The following is a 24783-nucleotide window of genomic DNA, read 5'->3' as shown; positions in this document are numbered from 1 at the left end:
TTTACTTATACAGCACTGAAACAGGCCCTTCGGCCCACCGAGTCTGTGCCGACCATCAACCACCCATTTAAACTAATCCTACACTAATTCCATATTCCTACCACATCCCCACCTGTCCCTATATTTCCCTACCACCTACCTATACTAGGGGCAATTTATAATGGCCAATTTACCTACCAACCTGCAAGTCTTTTGGCATGTGGGAGGAAACCGGAGCACCCGGAGGAAACCCACGCAGACACAGGGAGAACTTGCAAACACCACACAGGCAGTACCCAGAATTGACCCCGGGTCACTGGAGCTGTGAGGCTGCGGTGCTAACCACTGCGCCACTGTGCTGCTTCTCTTTCCACAGATGCTGCCAGACCTGCTGAGTGGTTGCAGCATTTCTTGTTTTTATTTCAGATTTCCAGCTTGCGCAGTATTTTGCTTTTATAATAATTTGAAGAGTTTGAATGTCCTGAACTGTCTCTAAAGGACATTCTTGGCTAAATAGTCTGCCAGCAATAGTTTATTACATTTTTCAACGATACAAAGGAGGAAAATGGTCATGTTTCTTGACCTCCAAGACTAGACCTTTTTTTTTTCTCTTGGATCCCAAGAACAACTGCAGGCAGTGGAAAGTAAGTCATTTTTTTTCCCCCTTGTGGTTTGCTGCAACTGTCCCAACACTATCTTGGAGTAAAGCAAATTGATGGCCTTCTGTATTTACTGTGGCTTTCTTGGGAGTGACATTCTTCCCCTATCCCCAGCTGCCATCTGGTAGCTTGCTGAAATGACCATTCTTCATTTATGGTTGGTGGGAGAATTAATTGTGTGTGGAGTCTTTTTCCAGCAGAAGTTGCTGGATAATAGAGTGGGAACTCGTAGCTCTTTACTTAAGATTCCCCTTTTCTTTAGCCCTTTTGGGGCACAGGTCAACTGTATTTACGACTCAAATGCGGTCCAGGAATTGAACCTGGGATATCTCTGATCTGTGTGGTTTTGTCTCCTGTTGGTAGTGTACTTGCCACTGAACTGTTGGAGTTTCTTTTCTTCCTCTGTGTTGCCAGCAGTTTAATATGTTGATGTGCATGTTATGCTGTTGACTCTCTCTTTTTTGAATATCCACACTTGCAACTACCTAGCAGTTGTGTTCTAATTCTTCTGAGTTCATTAGAACGAGACTTTATTGCCAGATAGTTCTTCCAGTGGTTCAGCTGGCAAATGCATGGCCTGGAAGGTCTTTGGTTGCATTGCCTATCGTGTTGGCTGGTTTCAGCTCGAGTAGGAATTTAGAAGAGTAAGAGGCGACTTGATTTGAAACATACAAGATCCTGAGGGGTCTTGACAGGGTGGATGTGGAAAGGATGTGGGAGAATCTAGAACTCGGGGTCAATGTTTAAAAATAAGGGGTCGCCCATTTAAGACCGAGATGAGGAGCAATTTTTTCTGAGAGTCCTGAGTCTTTGGAATTCTCTTCCTCAAAAGGTGGTGGAAGCAGAGTCTTTGAATATTTTTATGGCAGAGGTAGATAAATTCTTGATAACCTTCCACCCCCTTGCTTATCGGAGGTAGGTGGAAATGTGGAGTAATCAGTACAGCCATGAACTTAGTGAATGGTGGGGAGGTGTCGAGTGGCCTGCTCCTTCTAATTCGTATGTTCGTTGGGGGGGCGGTGGGTGGGTGTCTGCAAGGTTTGCAGAGGGAGAATCGGCAAGGCCTGATCTCCATTATTCCATGACTATTACATGTGGACATGAGGTGCAGATAGGACTAGACCTGGTTAAATTTCCACCCACCCCCCCCCCCCGACCACCTATTCCCTCTACTTAAGCGAAACATTGCCTGTTGACCTATTTGCTCTATAGGTATCAAATTACCATACAAACATGGTAACAGAGGGCTAATGTCACATGTGGGGGCCATGACCCCAGAATAAATTGCCTTCCAAGAGAGAAGTGAATAAAATTGGAAAGCCCCCCGCACCCCCAGTTAGATTTCCAGTGATGCACTGGCAGAGGGTGCAGTTCCTTGCTGTTAAGCGTGTACTTGACATTTAAGCTGTTATTTGAAGAGTACTGATTTTTGGCTTGGAGGGCTGGGTGCCATTTTCTGACTGGGCATGGTCACCAGATGATAGAAAGATGAGCACTTGTGTCTCCAGAAATTTGAATAATGTACCGCTTATTGAAAAATTACTTGTCGCTTGGGTATTGTATGACTTGCCTTTGACGAATGTTTCCTTTTGTGTGTTCAAGTGTAGTTATACCCCTGTCTGGCATTGTAAATGTTAACCCATTTCACCGGTGTTCAGTTGCTGTGCATTCTCACGTGAAGAGATGAAGGAACAAGCGTTCTAATGTGTTTCTTGTTTTTTTTTTAATCTCCTTCCCCTCAATTGTTGTTAACTGTTGCTCTTTCTCTCCTCATTCCAGATCTCTGGTATTGCACTCATTGTGGTTGGTATTCTGGTCCAGACTAAACTGAATGGCACGCTGCACATCACCGATGTAGCTGCTTCCGGAGCTCCCATTGTCATCATCATAGTTGGAGTGATCATCAACTTTGTTGCCTTCTTTGGTTGCTGTGGTGCCTGGAAGGAGAACTACTGCATGGTGACCACGGTGAGAGGTCCATTTGGGCTGCATTTTAAGCTGTCTGTTAACTGCAATTCAGCAAGTAGAAGGGCTGTTCCCCAGTCTGTAAATCAGTTGTGGCTTTGTGGGGGGGAGAAACCTCTTTTATTTTTAAATTCCCACACCCCCATGTAGCTCCTCCATCTTGTGTCGAAATGGAAAATGCTGCAACTGCACTAGTCTGTCACATGAAGTTTGATTTACTGCACGCTAAGAACAGACTGGTCCGACTTACTGGCTGCTTCCATGTTGTTTCTTGACCAGCATTTGGGCAGACTGGTTGCTGAGCTAAATTCTGAGATTCTGCACTGGCGCAATGCAGATTGGCAAGCCAGGTGTGTATGTCACCACTGTGCCTGTATTCCAGTGAGATTTCAATCTAACTTGTCAGGTAAAGGTTAAAAGTGGAAGTCTTTCTTCCCATATCAATCCTGTGAAATTGGCACCTGAACTCATTGATAATTTATCCAGTATTCTTTGTACTCCTGGCAGATACCTGGCTTCTTGTTAGTATGCTGATTACATTTTCTCTCTAGGAGGGTATTTAGCACTGCTAGTCCCATAATAGAAGTTGTGAAGATCGTTAAGTCCCTGGGCAAGACTTTTTTTTAAAAAAATTTGTTCATGGTATGTTAGTGCCGCTGACAAGGCATTTGTTGCCCACCCGCAATTGCCCTTGGAGTTGAGCTGCCTTCTTGAACCACTACTGGCCATGTGGTGTAGGAACACCCACGGTGCTATTAGAGGGGATTCCAGGATTTTGACCCAGCGCCAGTGAAGGGACGTGATCTAGTTCCAAGTCTGGATGATATGTGGATTGGGGAGTTTGAATGCAGTGGCGGTCCATGCATCTGCTGTCCTCCGCCTTCTAGGTGGTAAAAGTCGTGGTTTTGGAAGTTGTTATTGAAGGAGGCTTGGCGAGTTGTTGCAGTGCACCTTGCAGATGGTACACACTGCTGCCACTGTGCGTCGGTGGTGGAGGGAGTGAATGTTGAAGGTGGTGGACGGGGCTTTGGCCTGAATGGTGTTGAGTTTCTTGAGTGTTGGAGCTGCACTCGTTCAGGCAAGTGGAAAGCATTCTATCACACTCCTGACTTGTGCCTTGCAGATGATGGACAAGCACTGGGGAGTCAGAACCTGAGCTACTCACCACAGAATTCCCAGCCTTTCACCTGCTCTGATAGCAACAGTAGTTGTATAGCTGGTCCAGTTCAGTTTCTGGTCAATGGTACCACCCTGCCCCAAGGAGGATGATAGTGGGGAATTCAGCAATGGTAATGTTGTTGAATGTCGCGGGCAGATGTAGATTTTTCTCTTGTTGGCGGTGGTCATTGCCTGACACTTGGGTGACACAAATGTTACTTGCCACTTAACAGCCCAAGCCTGAATGTTGTCCAGATATTCAGACACTTCAGTGCCTTCTCTTCTTAAGGGTCTGCACAGGTGTAATGGACCAAATGGGCTCCTTCGCATCATTCTATGATTCCATAAAATTAATATCAATTATATACTTTTGTTTTTCTCCCCGACCCCACCAAAAATTATGGTAAAAGGAGGGGTGGTTGAGTTGATGGGACATGAACTGCAGTTGCCAAGGTGACTAGTCACAGAGACAACATTGCAGTGAGTGGCAGCCCAGTGATGAGCTTCTAGCTCTGTTGCCAATGCCACCTTGCTTGGGGAGCACCGTTCTGCATTCCTTATTTCATGTTGTTGGTGTAAACCTAGGATTTTTGTTCCATCATTGGTTGACTTCCCTTGGTTTCTGTTCACCTGGGATCCCGAGCACTTATTTTTCTACCCGTTTGACATCTTGAAAATCCAGTAAATACTCTGGACTGCACGATACTGCCTCCTAGATGTGATGGAGCTTTTTGATGTATTTATGGATTTGGCGGAGTGGGGGGGTAGATATGGTGAGCTATTTGGCTGTCCCTGCATTGCAGGAGTTAATTGTGGATGAAATGTTGAGTAAAACCTCCTGTACAGTCTATGCTGCAGTCAACCACTGGTTTACTTAATAGTAATTGTGTTTCTCTGTCTCCCCACGTTCTCCCACAACACAGTTGTCACGCTGTTAGGGGGCCAATTTTGAAATCTTTTGCTGGTGAAATATGAACTTTTTTTTTTTTGTCTTCAGTTTGCAGTTCTGCTCATCCTCATCTTCCTTGTGGAAATTGCTGCCGCCATTGCTGGTTACATTTTCAAGGACCAAGTGAGTAGCCCCATCTCTGGAAATGTGCATGTGTGTGTCTTTTTGGGTTAATGCAGCAGTTAATTTGTACTCGGCAAGGTCCCACCGACGACAAATTAGATGAGTGACTGGTTAATTTGTGGCATTTTGTTCTTTGGTGGAATGTTGTCCAGGTGAATTTCTATAGTGCTGTGGAGCTTTTACATTCACCTGCACCAGCAGCACAGGAATGCAGGGTCTTGGCGGGTCATCTCTGCCAATATAGCACTCCCTGAGTAACCGTGCCTGTCTAGATTATGCAGAAGTCCCTAGAGTAGAACCTGTACTCTCAACCATCTGACTGAGGTGAAAATGCCACCAACTAGGTCAAGTTGACAGTATGAAACTGTACATCAGATATGGCTGAGGCAGGGTAGAAGATTGAAAAATGATGACAAAAAACTTGTGCACATTCCTTTGTCCAGTCTAAAATTGTAATACCGTTTCATTGTGCTGTTTGGTTTGTTACTAGTGTAGACTTTCTAATTGGCATTTGTTATTGCCGCTGAGTGCCTGTTTATTTTAAATAGGATCATTCCAGTTGGGTAATCCAGGTTACGGACGACTCCTACCCATAAGTTGCATCATCTCCTTGACCTCGGAAGTCCAATCTGAACCATATAGTCTTCATGTAGAGACTACAAGCCTCTTGTGACATTTCATCAGATTCTTAGTTGATTCATTTGTGTTTGAATGGTTGGGCAAGGGAGGGAAATGCTCAGGCACGATCTGATCTGTTTGAGAGGTGTAGTCCATAAAGAATAGACTAGGAGTTCTAGGGGAATCATTCTGATGTGTCATTTGCCTCCTAGTTAGCATCCTTGGACAGCAGGGAGAATTGTGCAAGTAAGCATTACACCCTTGTTCAGTGTCTGTTATTACCTGAAATTTGAGGAATTACAACATTGTTTTCGTTTTCTTTGTGCAGTACTGATTTTTTTTTTTTTTTTGGAAATTATTTTTCTCCTCCTTCGACCAGATTCGTAGTGTCTTTGAGAAGTCATTTAATGAGACTATGAGCAATTACAACCAGTCAGCGAATGCTGTTAACATTAACAACTTGCAGAAACAGGTGAGACCAGAGCTCTTGAACGTTTGATCTGAAGTTTCACAAAGTGGGGGAATTGGCAGTAAATTTTAAAGCAAGGATTGCTTTTGGTAAAAAGAAATAGCTGTACTGTTTTTGCTTTGAAAAAGATTCTCTAAATGTGGTGCAGTAGTGTGAATCGTCCTTTTTCTCTTTTTTTTTTTAAATATACAAATTTGACAGCAATTCCTGATTGCTTTAAAATCTTCCTTTTTTAGACTGCTTCAATTATGTCAAAAATGCAACTTGAGCAAGAACAGCTGATGGAGCTTAAAGCTGACTACCTTGGCTTCTTCAGTGATGTATCTTGAGGTCCAAAAACTGCAGACTTTTAAAAATGTATTTTTCAAATTTTCTGCAGAAACTTTGACTTTGATCGTTTTTAATCTGCGGTGTGAAGCTGGATTTCACTAGAGGGGAGAATATATTTCAAATGTCCAAGTTTTTACTAGACTGGTAACGTGCGATCTAGATTAATGATCTAGAAAATGTGAGCTCAAATCCCACTGACAGTTGAAAATTATTCCTCACATCAACACCCCAAAAAAAAAATCATAACTGAACAAGCCTTGTGGCACAGGGTTAGCATGCTTGACCTCGTGTGGTACTGAGATCTGTAGCATGAATCACATTAACTCACTTGAGTGTGTGTGTATTTTGTTTTCCTTTACAGTTTCATTGCTGTGGCAGTAAACAGTTCAGTGACTGGTTTGAACAATTCACCACCCAAAGAGTGCCAGATTCCTGTTGTAGGAAGCCCGTGCCAGGGTGTGGGAGGAACACGACTATTGCCAACATATACCACGAAGTGAGTATGCATTCCTGACTTTTCATCTCTCTCTTGAAATACATCCAATGAATCCATTCCTGCTGTAAAATGATGAGGCCAACCTTGTGCATTGTTGGGATGGCTCCCATTTGCGATACCAGGGGCACCCTCCAGAAGGCGCACAATAGGAAGCCAAGTGGGTAATGGAGTACTTTGGTACAGTCGTGGTTATGCTGTTGGATTAGGGATCTGTTAATGCAAGTTAATATCCTACCATGGCAGTTTGTTGAACTTGTTCAGCTTTAAAAAATCTGAAAATAAAAAACTGGTAGCAGTAAAAGTGACCAAAAAGCTGTTGGATTGCTGTTTAAAAACACAACTGGTTCACTAATGTGTTTTTTTTTGAAGGAAAGGAAATTTGCTGTCCTAACCCAGACTAGCCTTTTTCTTGAATCCAGAACTGCCCTGTGAAGTGCTGTAGCAAGCCTCTTTGTTTAAATCCAAAGTGCTGGTGGATGGGCAATAAATGTCAAACTTGCCAGCAATGCCCACATCCTGAAATTTTTAAAGTTGAGAAAAATGAAGTCTCTCAGGCTACCACCTTCTGCTGTGATGGTCAAGGGGGCAAGTCTATGAAAATGAGAGCCCTATTTTCCCTGTAACATGCAGCCGGTTCGCCCAGTCCTGGTGGGGTTGGTGGTGGAGTAGGCTTAAGATTGGTGTAGCATATTGGGTTGGCTATTCCTTGGCTGAATTGTCTTCCTTCTCGCTGAAGACGCTTTCAAAACAATTTGGGCCACCATTGTTGAAGCACCCCTGCACATCAATGCAATCTATAACCTTTTCAACACAGCATTTTTGGGGCTCTGTCTTGAAGCTGTGAAAATCTTAATATTGCCATGGCAGATTGAGTTTAATCTGGACAAATGTGAGGTAATGCATTTTGGAAGGTCTAATGCAGGTGGGAGGTATACAGTAAATGGCAGAACCCTTAGGAGTATTGACAGGCAGAGAGATCTGGGCGTACAGGTCCACAGGTCACTGAAAGTGGCAACACAGGTGGATAAGGTAGTCAAGGAGGCATACGGCATGCTTGCCTTCATTGGTCGGGGCATAGAGTATAAAAATTGGCAAGTCATGTTGCAGCTGTACAGAACCTTAGTTAGTCCACACTTAGAATATTGCGTGCAATTCTGGTCGCCACACTACCAGAAGGACGTGGAGGCTTTGGAGAGGGTACAGAGGAGGTTTACCAAGATGTTGCCTGGTCTGGAGGGCATTAGCTATGAGGAGAGGTTGGAAAAACTCGGATTGTTTTCACTGGAACGACGGAGGTGGAGGGGCAACATGATAGAGGTTTACAAAGTTATGAGCGGCATGGACAGAGTGGATAGTCAGAAGCTTTTTCCCAGGGTGGAAGAGTCAGTTACTCGGGGACATAGGTTTAAGGTGCGAGGGGCAAAGTTTAGAGGGGATGTGCGTGGCAAGTTTTTTTTTATATATATATATATATATATATATATATATATACACAGAGGGTGGTGAGTGCCTGGAACTTGCTGCTAGGGGAGGTGGTGGAAGCAGGTACGATAGTGATGTTTGAGACATCTTGACAAATACATGAATAGGAAGGGAATAGAGGGATATGGGCCCCGGAAGTGCAGAAGGTGTTAGTTTCGGCAGGCATCAAGATCGGCGCAGGCTTGGAGGGCTGAATGGCCTGTTCCTGTGCTGTACTGTTCTACCCTTAGACTTGTATTCACCTTGTTTTCAGTTGCTTGTTCTGTAGCCTTGCTGCTAATGTGCAATGTTGTAAATTGCCCTCCTTTTTTCTAAATGCACTTCCTTTGCCTTCCAGTAAGTTACTCTGTTGAATGGTCTGTTGTTCGTTCATCCCCCTTTTTTTATTTACATAGGGTTGTGTGAACGTTATTAACGATTGGCTTAAAGACAACATTGTGATTGTCGCAGGTGTGGCTCTTGGTATTGCCTTATTCCAGGTAAGAGAGCGAATTCAGTTGCTGTGTGACAGATATGTGAAGCAAAATTAACAGCCAAGAATATAGCAGATTTGGCTGTTTTCAGTCAATTTAGCCATCACATCTAACTGGAATGGTGAGGCCGAAGACCACATCAGTGATACTTAGCTTGGTCAGAATGTAGCAGGTATAAAGAGTGCTCTCAATTTTATTACTATGCAATTATATCTCTTCCCTTTTGAACAACTAGCCAACCAAGAGCTTGCAGTGCTCAAAATGGAATGACCAAACCTACACAAGCTGCATTGAACATTAGTAAGGGAGGATTTCCTCAGCTCTTGTAATCCATTTTGTGAAGGATTTATAACTTCACCTGTAATGTGCAGAAGGAAATCTTCCTTGTTTTTGGAATATGTTGAGTAGTTCCCATAGCTAGACTTTTTTTTTTTTTGGCTTCCTCTTGTTTTTGTTCTCTGTTGGTTTCCCCTTGGGTAAGGCATCTCCTTTTTAACAAGGGTGCAAATGGTCCTGAGGAAAAGCGTAAGATGCGAGCACTATTTTCACTAGAACAAAAAAAAGCTGAGCAGTTTTGAGATTTTAAAGTTGTGAAGCATTTTGATATGGCAAACCAGGAAAGACCATCTCCTCTGGAGAACCAAGGGGTCACCAGTTTAAAATCAGCTGTGGGAGAAGGTAGGAGAAAGCTCTTTGCATGCTCTGACAGCCATCTGTTGCAATCAATTGCTGCCAGGAGCAATTGAGGAAGAGACCATTGCATCCTGTAAAGGAGAATTTGGATAGAAGGAAAGATTGGGCAGAGTGGAATTAGTTTAGAATTGCTCACAATGGGTAGAATGGTCCCTATGCTCTAAGATTCTATGGCATGGTGGGCTGAAGGTGTGGTGTGGGTGGTTCCCATTTCCTAGATGGACACCAATTGCTACTGGCTAGTACCAGGCAGCATGCAGGACAGCTTGATAACTGACCTATGCTTCTGAGTAGATACTTCAGGGATGTGAATGGATGTAGTAGGTGTTTTTTATTTTTAAAAAAAACTTGTTTTCAGGCCACTTTTGACTTGAGTTTGGAAATGGAAACCCTTACCTGGAGCTCTGACACACTTTTTTTGTCTCCAATGACTATGCACTTCCTCTGATTATGTATAACTTGGACAGATGGCCGCTGAGACCTGCCGTGACCATCTCACACCAGACTCAAGTGTTGCAAATGTTTCACTTGATTCTCAACCTATTGAGGAATCCACCTTTTTTTTGAGACCCCCTAAACTTGGGGCCCAATTACCAAGTTTGAGTAGATTCAGAACTGGGAGAGCAAGCTTTAGCCCAAGAAGAAATATTTCTGTTGCCACTGACCTTGGATTTTGAAAATCTGCTTGTAGGAGGAAGTTCCTTGGTTTTCGAGAGTTTGGGAAAGTGAGTTAGAATAAAAGGTAGAGGCTCAGAAAATCACTGTCAATGCTTCCTTTTATTTCATCGTCCGTTCCTATTACTGATCATGGACTTATAGAAGGGTCTTACAAGGATCTCCCTTCCAGCAAGATACCAGTGTTCTCAAGTAGACCATAAAACTTGAGCTTCATTGTTAAACCAATTGAGCTCCATCCCTGCTGCCTCCAGTAAGGATACCCTTCTCAAGTAACCATTCACAGAACAGGATTGAGAAGAAATAAAAGCAGAAAATGCTGGCAATACACAGCAGCTCGGGCAGCATCTGTGGAGAGAGAAAGACTTAATATTTCAGGTCGATGACCTTTCATCAGAAAGAGTTCCGATCTGAATATCTCTCCACAGATGCTGCCCAACCTGCTGAGTATTTCCAGCATTTTCTGCTTTTTATTTCAGATTTCCAGCATGTGCAATACTTTGCTTTAGGTTTCTGAAAGTCACCTTCCATTTAGGTGTTTTTTTTTTTAGTAAATTGCTTTGAAGTGGAGTGGTATAATTTCTGATGGCACTGGGCTAATGCCAACATTTAAAATGCTGTGGGTGGAAATTTGTGACCAGTGCATTAAGCATTCTTGCCAAGAATACAGATTGGAAAACATGTCATAGTTGGTGTTCTGTTGGCAAATGAGGTGGCCATTTTGTAAGCATCAAGATCTCTCCAACAGTAATGAGATGCATGACCAGTTAGTCGGATATTTTAAACTCAAAACCGTTGTGCATTTAAAAAAAAAATCCTTTTTTTTTCCAGCTCCTTGGAATTATTTTCGCATGTGTGCTGATGAAAGGCATCCGAAGTGGCTATGAAGTAATGTAGTCTCCATCTAGAATGCCAACTTTCATCGGATATATATTTTGTTCGTATTTTTTTTTTGCCACAGCTGTGAATGTTAATCACAATGAATATTATTTCCTTTTTAAAAGAAAGTTGCCTGTACCTTTTTTTTTTTTCTTATCCTGCTTTTGACGTTTTTAAAATGTATAAATACTAAAATGTAAATGGACGACTTGCCAAATGCAGCTCTTCAATTTGTTTCCGGTACCTCCCCTGTTCCTCAGAGGATCACAAAAGTTCAGTGCACTCAAGAACAGCATCTTCTGCAGGGCTCCCTCTTTTTAGTCTTATTAGGAGGCAAAAATGCTGTAGGGTCATGATCTAGGGTGAGGCCTATTCCCCTTGTTCTAGGGAACCTTGTGTTGGTCAGTTTGAGTTGGACAGCACATGGGTATATGGCTCTCAATTGAGGCAACCAGCCACTCAACACGTTGCACAACTATGTTCATTTGAGAGGCTTCTGTATCTTCTGACTGGCCATAATGTTCAAGTTGTGTTTTTGTGAGCATATGCATGAGGGAGGGAGAAGTAGGTGTGGGATAGAGGGGCTTAATAAAAAGGTTTAAGAGGGCATTGCCATCAATTTTATAGCTTGGTGGTCAAATGCCTTTTTTTTTTCCCCTTGAAGCTTGAGCAAGCAACCAAAGGAATCTAAGAAATCCACTATGGACATGGTGTAAATGATTTGTTTTATTCGCCTGTCCAGGGACCTAGATAATTGGGGCACACTTTGTATTCTGCTTCTATTTGAAATACACTCTCTTGCCTGTGCCACCTATGTGCTCCTGTGCCCTCTCACCCTATTGTGTTTGTGTACTGGTCAGGGGCTGTCATTTTTTTTTTCCTCCCTCCCACAACATTGAAAAAATTCACAATTCTGCCAGCTTCAGTCTTTCTTTGGGAAGAGTCTTGCTCTTTCAAAGGGGTTATTGTGTCTGGTTTAATTTTGGTTCTATGATATAACTGTTGAAAATGCATGTTTTAAAATTTAAATTTCTTCAGGTTATCTGATCAAGATCCTTTTGGTACCTCTTTTTTTTTTTTTTCTCTCATTATCCATGTGCAGCTGGCAGCTTTAGTGCGTTTAAACAAAAGTCTCCAAAATCCAGGGTAGGAATGTGTTTCTGCCCCTGCGCTAAGGCTTTGCATCACTAAATCTGGTGAGATTTGTAGACCACATTGACGAACAGCATTGCAGAATAAAGGGTGTAGAAAATGATTTTTTTTCATGTTCAGATTCCTCAGCTAGCATCTTGTGTGCAGATGTATATTAATTAAGACTCTCCAGTGTGAGCTGCTGAAATCTGTTTTTTCGGCCACCTGTTTGTGTCGTCTTCATGACATGTAGCACTTGAAGCTTTTTTTTAAAGAAGATTGTGGGCCAAGTTGGGGAAATCTGGTTAACTGCAGCACTGTGCACCCCAATGTCACAGCCTGAGGCCTTCCAAGACATGGCTTGTCCAATGTTAATAGCCATTTATTTTTAACTCCTTCCTTTGCTCCATTTCCCCACTGGTTCCAGTTGGGATCTTCATGTACTCAGTGGAGACCCAGGAGGGAATAAGAGGACCTGCCCCCTCCCCTTTCCAGAAAATGGTGCAACTGGGTAGTGTGTCAGCTGACTTGGCCAAGCAATGAGAGCATTTGCTCAGTGCCACTAACTGCTTTTCTAAAAGTTAAACTTAATATTGTCTTCAAAGAAAATACTTCTGTTGTCACCTCCTGAATGTTTTGTTTGTGGAGAAAAATTAGGACCCTAGTGTTTTTGTTTTCATATGGTTGGGTGGGGGAGGTGATTGCAAGGTTTTGAGTTATTCCTGGCCATCCCACTCCAAAAAATGCTCCCGTTTCATTGCTAATTTTTTTTTTTCAATGTCAAAAATACTTTGTTAAAGGAAAATTCCGCTCCTGCAGGATTAAGGGTGGTGCTTCCAAGGGGGCAGTCTTGTAGTGTCTTGGAAGGTTCTTTAACCTCTCCCAAGGATGATGTCTTCAAGCAAAGGCTTTTCTGTAACTTTAACCCCTACAGTAATGTGGTGGGTTGGAAACCTGTTGGTAGAATTGTAAGTTTGATGTATTTTTCCAATCTTTCAGCATGGAAATGTGACTGCATGCTACTTTCAATATGGCTCCTCATATATTCAAGTGTAAAGAGATTTTTGGTGTTCTATATGTGGCAAAATAAACATTTTCTAGGTTGTACACCATCTCTTGTGTCTTTTGTTTCATTTTAAGCACTCTTTTGATATCTCTACTCCAATGCAGTGTGCCATAAGAGGGAGACAGCCATTTTAGCTTGCTAAGCAGTAATGGTTTGGAGAGCTCTATTTGGGTTGGGGGTGGGAGGAGGAGAATGTTGCATCTGAACTGGGGTTTCTTCATTTTTATACAATCTTCTGTCTCCAAAGGCACTTCATAGATAACTAATAACTAGAAATGCAGTGACTTAGGTAAGCAAACTATCTACCAATTGATACATAACCAGTTCCCCAAGGCTGCAGCAGTGAGAAATGACCAGATCATCCAGAGTTGGGGGATGAATGTTGGCCAGGACACCAGGGTTATTGCTGTTTTTGGATGATGCCATGGATCTTTAACACTCACTTAATGGGATGTTTCTAAACTTCTCAAAGATGGCACCTTTGTTAAAACAGCATTGGTGTGTTTGGTCTAGATTTAGATACACTCATCCGACTAAAGTAGGAGTAAAACTGACTTTTTTAAAAATAAATTTAGGATAATTCTACGCTCGCAATAGCATAGGGTGGAATAGGGCTGCAACATTGTACACCAGCCTTTGGCCCATGCTCCAAGTGTACCTCCTGACTAGGAGTGTAGAATTACCTTTTTTTTTTTAAAAATCTGGATGGATTCCTGTGCATTTTCTTTTAAAGACAGTAACCCAGACCTTTAAACTTGAGAATGTTGTACACACCATTTCCTGAACCTGATACAGTATAGTAAAAGTGGATGTCCCCCATCTTGCAATAGATAGAAAGCAGGCTTTTGCACAAGCTTATTTACACAACTGGTATATAGCTAATGAATGTGTTTCATGCCAATGTGGTAACTCACTTCTGCACATAGATCATGTACTGGGGCGTTTTAACTAATGACTAGCCCCTTACCCATTGTGCAGAGTTGCTATTCAGGAGATCTTGCAAGGCTCCTGTTTTGCAGTTTTCCAGGATCTTGATGGCAGATGCCATATAGTGCAAGTAGCGTCCCCATCCTTTCCAGTAAAATGTGATGGGAGCGGCAGGAAAAAGGAGTCTTTAGTGTGTGATGTGCTTAATGCAATCCGAAGTTCCCAAATGCATCTGCATGATTTGCAAGCATTAAATTGGGTGGCCTGTGTTGGATAATTGGGCCCAGTGCCATAATTTAGATATCTGCCCACCTTTCTGATAGTTAAAGGAAGTACCTGCCTTTTTTACCCAGCTGTATGGAAATGATGCAGTGAGCCCCTTTCTCCATTTGTGCCTCGGTGCTGTTTCCTCATCGGGATGTAGGAATGGGCGTAGGCCATTCAGCCCATCGAGCCTGCTCTGCCATTCAATATGATCATGGCTGATCATCCACTTCAATGCCTTTTTCCCCACACTATCCCCATATCCCTTTGTCATTGGTTATATCTCTAAAATGTTTGTCTGGGGTTCTTGGAAGTATGATGGAAAATAGAGTATTAAAAGTGTGTAGCATATCAACATTCATTGTATCACCTTTTGAAACCTACTTGTGCCTTTTTTTGTTGTTGCCGTCTATGTTATGCCTGTTGTTGGGTTACCATCTCTTCTTTTCCCACCCCCCTCCCTCCCCCTGCCTGTCCTCCCTACCATTTTGTATAGAACCATAGCTTTCCTATTTGGGATTCGCCTGTATTTGGCTTCCAAAAAATCAAATATAGAGTGGGAGTCATGGCGGGACATCAGGCAGCACTAAAGATTAATGGCACCCACCTGCCACTACTCTCACTATAAAATATATAGCAAGTGCACATTGCATGCATTTATCAGAGAATCAGCTTGAGGAGGCTTCTGTTTAGTGAGTACACATCCTTATCCAAACCCAACTGCCAGTATGTTTTAAAATAATAGCTGCTCTTGTGTAAGCTACATAGCCTAATTTCAGCTACCAGAGGACGTTTGAGCGCGCTAGAAACTTCATCTATTTCCTCAATCAATCGGAACAATTTTAGAGTGGCAGGATTCTCGAAGATCAAGGGAGTTGCAATTTACACCCATCTGCCCAGATGTGCTTCCTTGCTTAATACCACTGCCTACAAAAACATTGATCTAGACAGGATGGTCAAATGGGCAGGAAAGTGGCAGATGGAATTTAACACTGAAAAGTGTGAGGTGATGCACTTTGGAAGGAGTAATGTGACATGAAAGTTTTCAGTGAATGGCCTGACACGGGGAAGTTCCGAGGAACAAAGGGACCTTGGCGTGTTTGTCCATAGATCGCTGTAGGCAGAAGGGCAGGTTAATAGGGTGGTGAAAAAGGCATATGGGACACTTGCCTTTATTAATCGAGGCATAGATTACAAAAGCAGGGAGGTCATGTTGGAGTTGTACAGAACTTTGGTCAGGCCACAGCTGGAGTACTGTGTGCAATTCTGGTCGCCACATTATAGGAAAGATGTGATTGCATTGGAGGGGGTGCATAGGCGATTCACCAGGATGTTGCCTGGGATGGAACATTTAAGCTTTGCCGAGAGGTTGGATAGGCTTGGGTTATTTTCATTGGAGCAGAGAAGACTGAGGGGTGACCTGATCGAGGTGTACACGATTATGAGGGGCGTGTATAGGGAGCAGCTGTTCCTCTTAGTTAAAGGGTCAGTTACGAGGGGTCACAAGTTTAAGGTGAGGGGCGGGAGGTTTAAGGAGGATTTGAGGAAGAACTTTTTCCCCAGAGGGTGGTGACGGTCTGGAATGCCCTGCCTGGGAGGGTGGTAGAGGCAGGTTGCCTCACATCCTTTAAAAAGTACCTGGATGAGCACTTGGCACGTCATAACATTCAAGGCTATGGGCCAAGTGCTGGCAAATGGGATTAGGTAGACAGGTCAGGTGTTTTAATGCATCGGTGCAGACTCGATGGGCCGAAGGGCCTCTTCTGCACTGTATTATTCTGTGATTGAAGAATTCCACTCTTTCTCAAGCATGTTGGTGTTTGCTGATTGAAGCCAGCATTCTTTTGCAACCTCAATGCTTCGTGTTCAATTCACCCCCAAGACAATTCCCACAAATTTATGCGCCAGAGTTCTTGCAGTTCAGTGAAATTGGGCAAATCAGCAATGTACCATACTTGTACAAAAGACTGGTGCTTTTTCCGCAGAGGGCTCGAGTGCTGCCTCAGCCCAGCATTTGGCAGCATAACATGGCCAACAATATCCTGATTCAGAGGTGACCGTGCTGCCACTGAGCCAGGGCTGTCACCTCTGAGTCAGAAGGTTCTGGGTTCAAGTCCCACTCAAGTTCTTGAGCACGTAATCCAGGCTAATGCTTCAATGCAGTACGAAGGGAGTGCTGCACTGTCGGAGGTGCTGTCTTTCAAGATGTGACGTTAAACCGTGGCCCTGTCTGCCCTCTCAGGAGGTTGTAAGTGATTCCATGGCACCATTTCAAGAAAAAGCAGGGGAGTTATCCCCAGTGTACTGGCCAATCTTTAGCCCTCAAGCAACATTATGAAAAAAACAGATGATCTGGTCAGTATCACATTGCTTTTTGTGGGATCTTGCTGTGTGCAAATTGGCTGCCATGTTTCCTACATTACAACAGTGGCTACACTGCAAAGGTACAGCATTGGCTGTAAAGTGCCAATTGCAGGTATTTCTTTTATTACCAAATCTTCCTTGGACTTTCTTTCCAGCAGCATATGTCACTCTTCTCCCTGTGTTCTTGTCTTAAGCTGTTTAGGTAAGCTTTATCTGCTTTCTATATCTTCCCCATCTAGCTTCTTTCCTCAATTCACATGTCTTCTTGTCAGTGACCTATTTAGGCTATTTTTTCTGTCTCTCCATGCTAAGACTCCTTCTACAAACACTCATCTCTCCTCATTCTTTATGCGGTACTCAATATTTGAGCTCACTGCTGACTTCTGTCCCTTCTTGCCTCGCTATTGTTTTGGATGCTTCTTGGCCTAGCATGCTTTGTTAGAATTAGGATCAATAACACTTTCTGATCAGCCAGGAGATGTGATTTCTGCCTTGCAAGCTCTTTGCTTTCATGTTGTACTTCCTGGAAGAGGCCTGACAGCGAAACGCTCATCGAGGTAGTTCAAGTCAATGTGAGTGGCAGACACGATATAACTGCATACAGTTTCTCTATTATTGCCTCTTCACACTGGTATGACAGCCCATACCAGTCTCAAGTGGCCCTACGTAATGCAATTGAGCTTAAGGCTCATGGTGAGTCTTTTTTTAAATGGGCAACCATGTGTAGAGAACTTTTATGCTACTGTAGTAACAATGTACCAGTCTTTCTCCACACAGCATCATTGCCATTTCTACAGTGACTCACCACTGCAATGGTGCATAGGTGCTATCTGGAGCTAGTTGCCACTTGCCTGCAATACCCAACAGTCTGCTTTGCTGAAAAGATGTGCCACCCCTGGAGGTAGATGGCACACCACATTATGAACGACGAAAGAAAGAACTTGCATTTATATCGTGCCTTTCAGAACTTCAGGATATCCCAAAGCTCTTTACAGCCAAAATAAAAGCAAAATACTGCAGATACTGGAAATCTGAAATTGTTGAGGACCATTCGTGATTCCTCCGATACGGAAGCAGTCTTTGCTGGCTACAGAAAGACCTGGACAACCTTCAGGTTTGAGGTGATAAGTGGCAAGTAACATTCACGCCACACAATTTCCAGGCATTGACCATCTCTCCTTGACATTCAAGGGCATTACCATTGCTGGGGCATCAATATCCTGGGGGTTACCATCGACCAGAAACTTCAGCTGCAGCAGCCATATAAATGTTGTGGCTACAAAAGGACGTCAGAGGCTGGCAATTCTGTGGCGAGTAACTCACCTCTTGACTCCCCAGATCCTGTCTACCATCTGCAAGGCACATCAGGAATGTGATGGAATACTCTCCACTTGCCTGGATGGTGCATCTCCAACTCAAGAATCGCAACACCATCCAAGACAAAGCAGCCCGCTTGCTCGGCACCCCATCCACCACCTTCAACTTTCACTCCTTCCACTACCAACACCAACAGCAGTGTGTACCATCCACAAGATGCACTACAGCAACACACCAAGCCTCCTTCGACAGCACCTTCCAAACCCGTGACCTTTACCACCTAGAAGGACAAGGGCAGCAGATGCATGGGTACACCACCACCTGCAAGTTCCCCTCCAAGCCACACACCATCCTGACTTGGAACTTTTATTGACACGCCTTCTCTGTTGCTGGGTTAAAATCCTGGAACTCCCTCCCCAACAGCACTGTGGGTGTACCTATACCACAAAGACTGCAGTGGTTCAAGAAGGCAGCTCACCACCATATTCCCAAGGGCAATTAGGGATGGGCAATAAATGCTGGCCTTGCGACACTCACATCCCATGAGTGAATAAAAAAAAAGGCTGCCAATTTATGCACAGCATGTTGGTTGAGGGATAAATATTGGCCCTAGACTCCACAGAGAACTCCCCTGCTCTTCTTCAAATAATGCCATCGGATCTTTTACAGCCCCTTGAGAACACAGACAGGGCCTCGGTTTAACATCTCATCTGAAAGACGGCATCTCTGACAGCCCAGCACTGAGGACACAACACTCTAACAGTGGCCAATCCAACGTTTTGTATAAATTTATCATTGACTTTTTAGTCTCATACTCTATTCCCTTATTAATAAACAACAAAATGCTATTGGCTTTCTTGATGGCTCGATCTACCTGCACTTAGTCTTTCAAAGAATTATGTAGTAGCTCACTTCTGTGTTACATCTTGGAGAAAGGAATCTTAATTGAGGCCAAGATGGAATGGAAGAAATGCTATCTTCTGGAGCTTTTTGCTGTAGTCATCTGATTCTTCCTCCCTATCGCCAGCCTATCCAGGTCAAGCACTGAGTGCATCTACGAGCAGATGAGCAATTGTCCCAGTTCTTAACTAATACCGATACAGCCCAGCTATTAGGAGATCCACAAGGGTTTGGTGTGTCGTGCTTATGACCGGACAGTAGCAAACCAGAGGTTGTGAGTTCATAATGCTCCTACAACAAGTAGTGAAACTGAGTTCAATAGTCTTCAATGCTCAACATTCTCCCAGATTGCATCTCCTTTCTAACTCAAGTTTAACTCTGTTATAAATGCTGCAAATTTTGCAGAACACATCATCAACAAATGACAAAGAACAAAGAAAATTACAGCACAGGAACAGGCCCTTCGGCCCTCCAAGCCTGCGCCGATCCAGATCCTCTATCTAAACATGTCGCCTATTTTCTAAGGGTCTGTATCTCTTTGCTTCCTGCCCATTCATGTATCTGTCTAGATACATCTTAAAAGACGCTATCGTGCCCGCATCTACCACCTCCGCTGGCAACGCGTTCCAGGCACCCACCACCCTCTGCGTAAAGAACTTTCCACGCATATCCCCCCTAAACTTTTCCCCTCTCACTTTGAACTCGTGACCCCTAGTAATTGAATCCCCCACTCTGGGAAAAAGCTTCTTGCTATCCACCCTGTCTATACCTCTCATGATTTTGTACACCTCAATCAGGTCCCCCCTCAACCTCCGTCTTTCTAATGAAAATAATCCTAATCTACTCAACCAACCTCTCTTCATAGCTAGCGCCCTCCATACCAGGCAACATCCTGGTGAACCTCCTCTGCACCCTCTCCAAAGCATCTACATCCTTTTGGTAATGTGGCGACCAGAACTGCATGCAGTATTCCAAATGTGGCCGAACCAAAGTCTTATACAACTGTAACATGACCTGCCAACTCTTGTACTCAATACCCCGTCCGATGAAGGAAAGCATGCTGTATGCCTTCTTGACCACTCTATTGACCTGCGTTGCCACCTTCAGGGAACAATGGACCTGAACACCCAAATCTCTCTGGACATCAATTTTCCCCAGGACTTTTCCATTTATTGTATAGTTCACTCTTGAATTGGATCTTCCAAAATGCATCACCTCGCATTTGCCCGGATTGAACTCCATCTGCCATTTCTCTGTCCAACTCTCCAATCTGTCTATATTCTGCTGTATTCTCTGACAGTCCCCTTCACTATCTGTTACTCCACCAATCTTAGTGTCGTCTGCAAACATGCTAATCAGACCACCTATACTTTCCTCCAAATCATTTATGTATATCACAAACAACAGTGGTCCCAGCACGGATCCCTGTGGAACACCACTGGTCACACGTCTTCATTTTGAGAAACTCCCTTCCACTGCTACTCTCTGTCTCCTGTTGCCCAGCCAGTTCTTTATCCATCTAGCTAGTACACCCTGGACCCCATGCGACTTCACTTTCTCCATCAACCTACCATGGGGAACCTTATCAAACGCCTTACTGAAGTCCATGTATATGACATCTACAGCCCTTCCCTCATCAATCAACTTTGTCACTTCCTCAAAGAATTCTATTAAGTTGGTAAGACATGACCTTCCCTGCACAAAACCATGTTGCCTATCACTGATAAGCCCATTTTCTTCCAAATGGGAATAGATCCTATCCCTCAGTATCTTCTCCAGCAGCTTCCCTACCACTGACGTCAGGCTCACCGGTCTATAATTACCTGGATTATCCCTGCTACCCTTCTTAAACAAGGAGACAACATTAGCAATTCTCCAGTCCTCCGGGACCTCACCCGTGTTTAAGGATGCTGCAAAGATATCTGTTAAAGCCCCAGCTATTTCCTCTCTCGCTTCCCTCAGTAACCTGGGATAGATCCCATCCGGACCTGGGGACTTGTCCACCTTAATGCCTTTTAGAATACCCAACACTTCCTCCCTCCTTATGCCAACTTGACCTAGAGTAATCAATTATCTATCCCTAACCTCAACATCCGTCATGTCCCTCTCCTCGGTGAATACCGATGCAAAGTACTCGTTTAGAATCTCACCCATTTTCTCTGACTCCACGCATAATTTTCCTCCTTTGTCCTTGAGTGGGCCAATCCTTTCTCTAGTTACCCTCTTGCTCCTTATATATGAATAAAAGGCTTTGGGATTTTCCTTAACCCTGTTTGCTAAAGATATTTCATGACCCCTTTTAGCCCTCTTAATTCCTCGTTTCAGATTGGTCCTACATTCCCGATATTCTTCCAAAGCTTCGTCTTTCTTCAGCCGCCTAGACCTTATGTATGCTTCCTTTTTCCTCTTAGTTAGTTTCACAATTTCACCTGTCATCCATGGTTCCCTAATCTTGCCATTTCTATCCCTCATTTTCACAGGAACATGTCTCTCCTGCACGCTAATCAACCTCTCTTTAAAAGCCTCCCACATATCAAATGTGGATTTACCTTCAAACAGCTGCTCCCAATCTACATTCCCCAGCTCCTGCCGAATTTTGGTATAGTTGGCCTTCCCCCAATTTAGCATTCTTCCTTTAGGACCACTCTCGTCTTTGTCCATGAGTATTCTAAAACTTACGGAATTGTGATCACTATTCCCAAAGTAGTCCCCTACTGAAACTTCAACCACCTGGCCGGGCTCATTCCCCAACACCAGGTATAGTATGGCCCCTTCCCGAGTTGGACTATTTACATACTGCTCTGGAAAGCCCTCCTGGATGCTCCTTACAAATTCTGCTCCATCTAGACCTCTAACACTAAGTGAATCCCAGTCAATGTTGGGAAAATTAAAATCTCCTATCATCACCACCCTGTTGCTCCTACATCTTTCCATAATCTGTTTACATATTTGTACCTCTATCTCACGCTCGCTGTTGGGAGGCCTGTAGTACAGCCCCAACATTGTTACCGCACCCTTCCTATTTCTGAGTTCTGCCCATATTGCCTCACTGCTCGAGTCCTCCATAGTGCCCTCCTTCAGCACAGCTGTGATATCCTCTTTGACCAGTAATGCAACTCCTCCACCCCTTTTACCTCCCTCTCTATCCCGCCTGAAGCATCGATATCCTGGGATATTTAGTTGCCAATCGTGCCCTTCCCTTAACCAAGTCTCAGTAATAGCAATAACATCATACTCCCAGGTACTAATCCAAGCCCGAAGTTCATCTGCCTTACCTACTACACTTCTTGCATTAAAACAAATGCACCTCAGACCACCAGTCCCTTTGCGTTCATCATCTGCTCCCTGCCTACTCTTCCCCTTAGTCACGCTGACTTCATTATCTTCATCTGTAACTGTCAAACAATTTACTTCCCTTTCTCGAGTGGTTGAGGCAAGAGATAAGGAAGCCTGACAGTTACCCACTTTTAATTGAAATTATTTCCACCAATTGTACTGTTCCCACTATTTCTGAGGGGACACTAGGGTTGTCACTTTTTTGTGAAGTCCAAAACTAGATTGAGTAGAATATGGGGGTTGAATCATTACATGGATTCTGGCACTTGCTTTGTGGCTGATGAAAAGAAAATGAATTGAAAACTTAACACTTCCACATCAAGTGAAAGAGAGATGTCACTGGAAAAAATAACTGCTGCTTTCGAAGAGTAGCTGTTTGTGTTAAATCTCTCAGACAGTTCTGGACATTATGCTCTAAAGTTAAAGCACAGATTGCCTGGTTCGAAAGTGGGATGTCTGGCAACTGTACAGTTGCATCCATTAATTACTAGATCTGAGAGTTGGTTCGGAGTCTCCTGTTTGAATGGGCAACGTGAAGCCAGAGTTTGAATGCTGCACTGAACTATCCATCAGCTATAGTGTCTGCAAAATAACTGTCTGCAGAATCATCCACTTATGATTCAAAGCTACAATATTCCACTAGAATTTTAAAACGGTATTGACTTAAAAAATTGCTTTCCCATTTTCTCCTCTGCTCTCCTGAAGGCTGCAGTCCTTAACTACTGGGCACCCTCCGGTATGTCACCCAAGTGGCCACTGTTTTTGTATGAGTGCCAAATCCAATGCCCCACGCATGGGTATGCAATACAGGGACACGTTTAATGACCTTACCAGGCCAGGCAAGGTCAAAGAAACCAGTCACACCTTTCAAGAATGTACAGTATTGAATGAAAGTTCCAAACAAAGAGGGGAAGACAAAAGGATGCAGAAAAGAGGGAAAGGAAAAGAAATTCAAAAGGAACTGAAATGAGAAGTGAAACTATAAGGGAATCAAAGTAAAATTCAAAACAAAATGAAATATGATGAAAAATACAGGAGTATGGAACACAATGACTATCTGTTTTCTCCTCTCCTCTCCAGACACCTGCTGTGTTATGGCTCCAAAGCACACCAAATGTGCTCTGGTAAATATTAACAGGCTATTTCTACACAGCGGGCATCTTAAGTCAATGCCCGCATGTGCGATTTGCCAGAAAGGGTCACTGAACAATGGCCAGGAAAGGGAATCCCAACAGATATTTGCCTCTTATTTCCCAGAGAGGGTGAGGCCACTTGTAGTGCCTGAACTGCTACCCTTGCTCAGAGAAGCTCCGAATACGTATCTGGAATTTAAGCGTGGAGGTCAGTGTGTTTTGCAGAATAGGACCCGAGATACGTGCACCCAGCAGACAAGGCGCTATGCCAGGAGCACCAATTTGTACGATTGCCTCTCATATTGCAGTGCCTTTGAACGTGGCTCCTTTGCATAAGGCAAGTTTAGCCAATCATTAAACTACTCAATGCTGGACAAGTATCAGTGTGTACTCAGCCATTCCTGAGTTATTTAATAATTGACAGCTTTGGGCTTGCTTCCAAGGACTAAACAGGATCCTGATTGAGTCACTTCACACACTCCCGCTATTGTACTGTGCACAATGCTAATGAAGCTCAGTTCCGTGAACAACTGAGAGCAACCTGCACTGAAACAACAAAAACCTGCATTTATATAGCACATTTAACATACGAACATACAAATTAGGAGCAGGAGTAGGCCACTCGACCCCTTCGAGCCTGCTCCGCCATTCAATAAGGTCATGGCTGAACTGATCTCTCCACATTTCCACCTACCCCCGATAACCTTCCACCCCCTTGCTTATCAAGAATCTATCTACCTCTGCCTTAAAAATATTCAAAGACTCTGCTTCCACCGCCTTTTGAGGAAGAGAGTTCCAAAGACTCACAACCCTCCGAGAGAAAAAATTTCTCCTCATCTCTGTGTTAAATGGGTGACCCCTTATTTTTAAACAGTGACCCCTAGTTCTAGATTCTCCCACAAGGGAAAACATCCTTTCCACATTCACCCTGTCAAGACCCCTCAGGATCTTATATGTTTCAATCAAGTCACCTCTTACTCTTCTAAATTCCAGCCGATACAAGCCTAGCCTGTCCAATTTTTCCTCGTAAGACAGGCCACTTATTCCAGGTATCAGTCTAGTAAACTTTCTCTGTACTGCCTCCAATACATTTACATCCTTCCTTAAATAAGGAGACCAGTACTGTACACAGTATTCCGGATGTGGTCTCACCAATGCCCTGTATAGCTGAAGCATAACCTCCCTACTTTTGTATTCAATTCCCCTCGCGATAAACGATAACATTCTATTAGCTTTCCAAATTACGTGCTGCACCTGCAGACTAACCTTTTGCGATTCATGCACTAGGAGACCCAGATCCCTCTGCATCTCAGAGCTCTGCAATCTCTCACCATTTAGATAATCTGCTTCTTTTTTATTCTTCCTGCCAAAGTGGACAATTTCCCACTTTCCCACAT

The 24783-nt window shown here is 43.6% G+C and overlaps 1 protein-coding gene across 2 annotated transcripts in view; it reads left to right on the top strand.

The window, feature by feature from the left end:
* Positions 1-13191, top strand: part of cd63 (CD63 molecule) — a 47636-nt gene extending 34445 nt beyond the window's left edge. For both annotated transcript variants that reach the window (XM_068024669.1, XM_068024668.1), the window contains exons 3-8: positions 2418-2606; positions 4759-4833; positions 5831-5923; positions 6612-6746; positions 8624-8707; positions 10901-13191. In XM_068024669.1, the coding sequence (XP_067880770.1) occupies positions 2418-2606; positions 4759-4833; positions 5831-5923; positions 6612-6746; positions 8624-8707; positions 10901-10966 (642 nt within the window). In that variant the 3' untranslated portion in view covers positions 10967-13191. The remainder of the gene's footprint in view (positions 1-2417; positions 2607-4758; positions 4834-5830; positions 5924-6611; positions 6747-8623; positions 8708-10900) is intronic.
* Positions 13192-24783: the final 11592 nt, after the last annotated feature.

This window comes from Heterodontus francisci, chromosome X (genome assembly GCF_036365525.1).
Source record: "Heterodontus francisci isolate sHetFra1 chromosome X, sHetFra1.hap1, whole genome shotgun sequence".
In the NCBI taxonomy this organism is placed as follows: Eukaryota; Metazoa; Chordata; class Chondrichthyes; order Heterodontiformes; family Heterodontidae; genus Heterodontus; species Heterodontus francisci.
The sequence above is the reverse complement of the archived record's forward strand: the minus strand, read 5'-3'. Positions and strand labels throughout refer to the sequence as shown.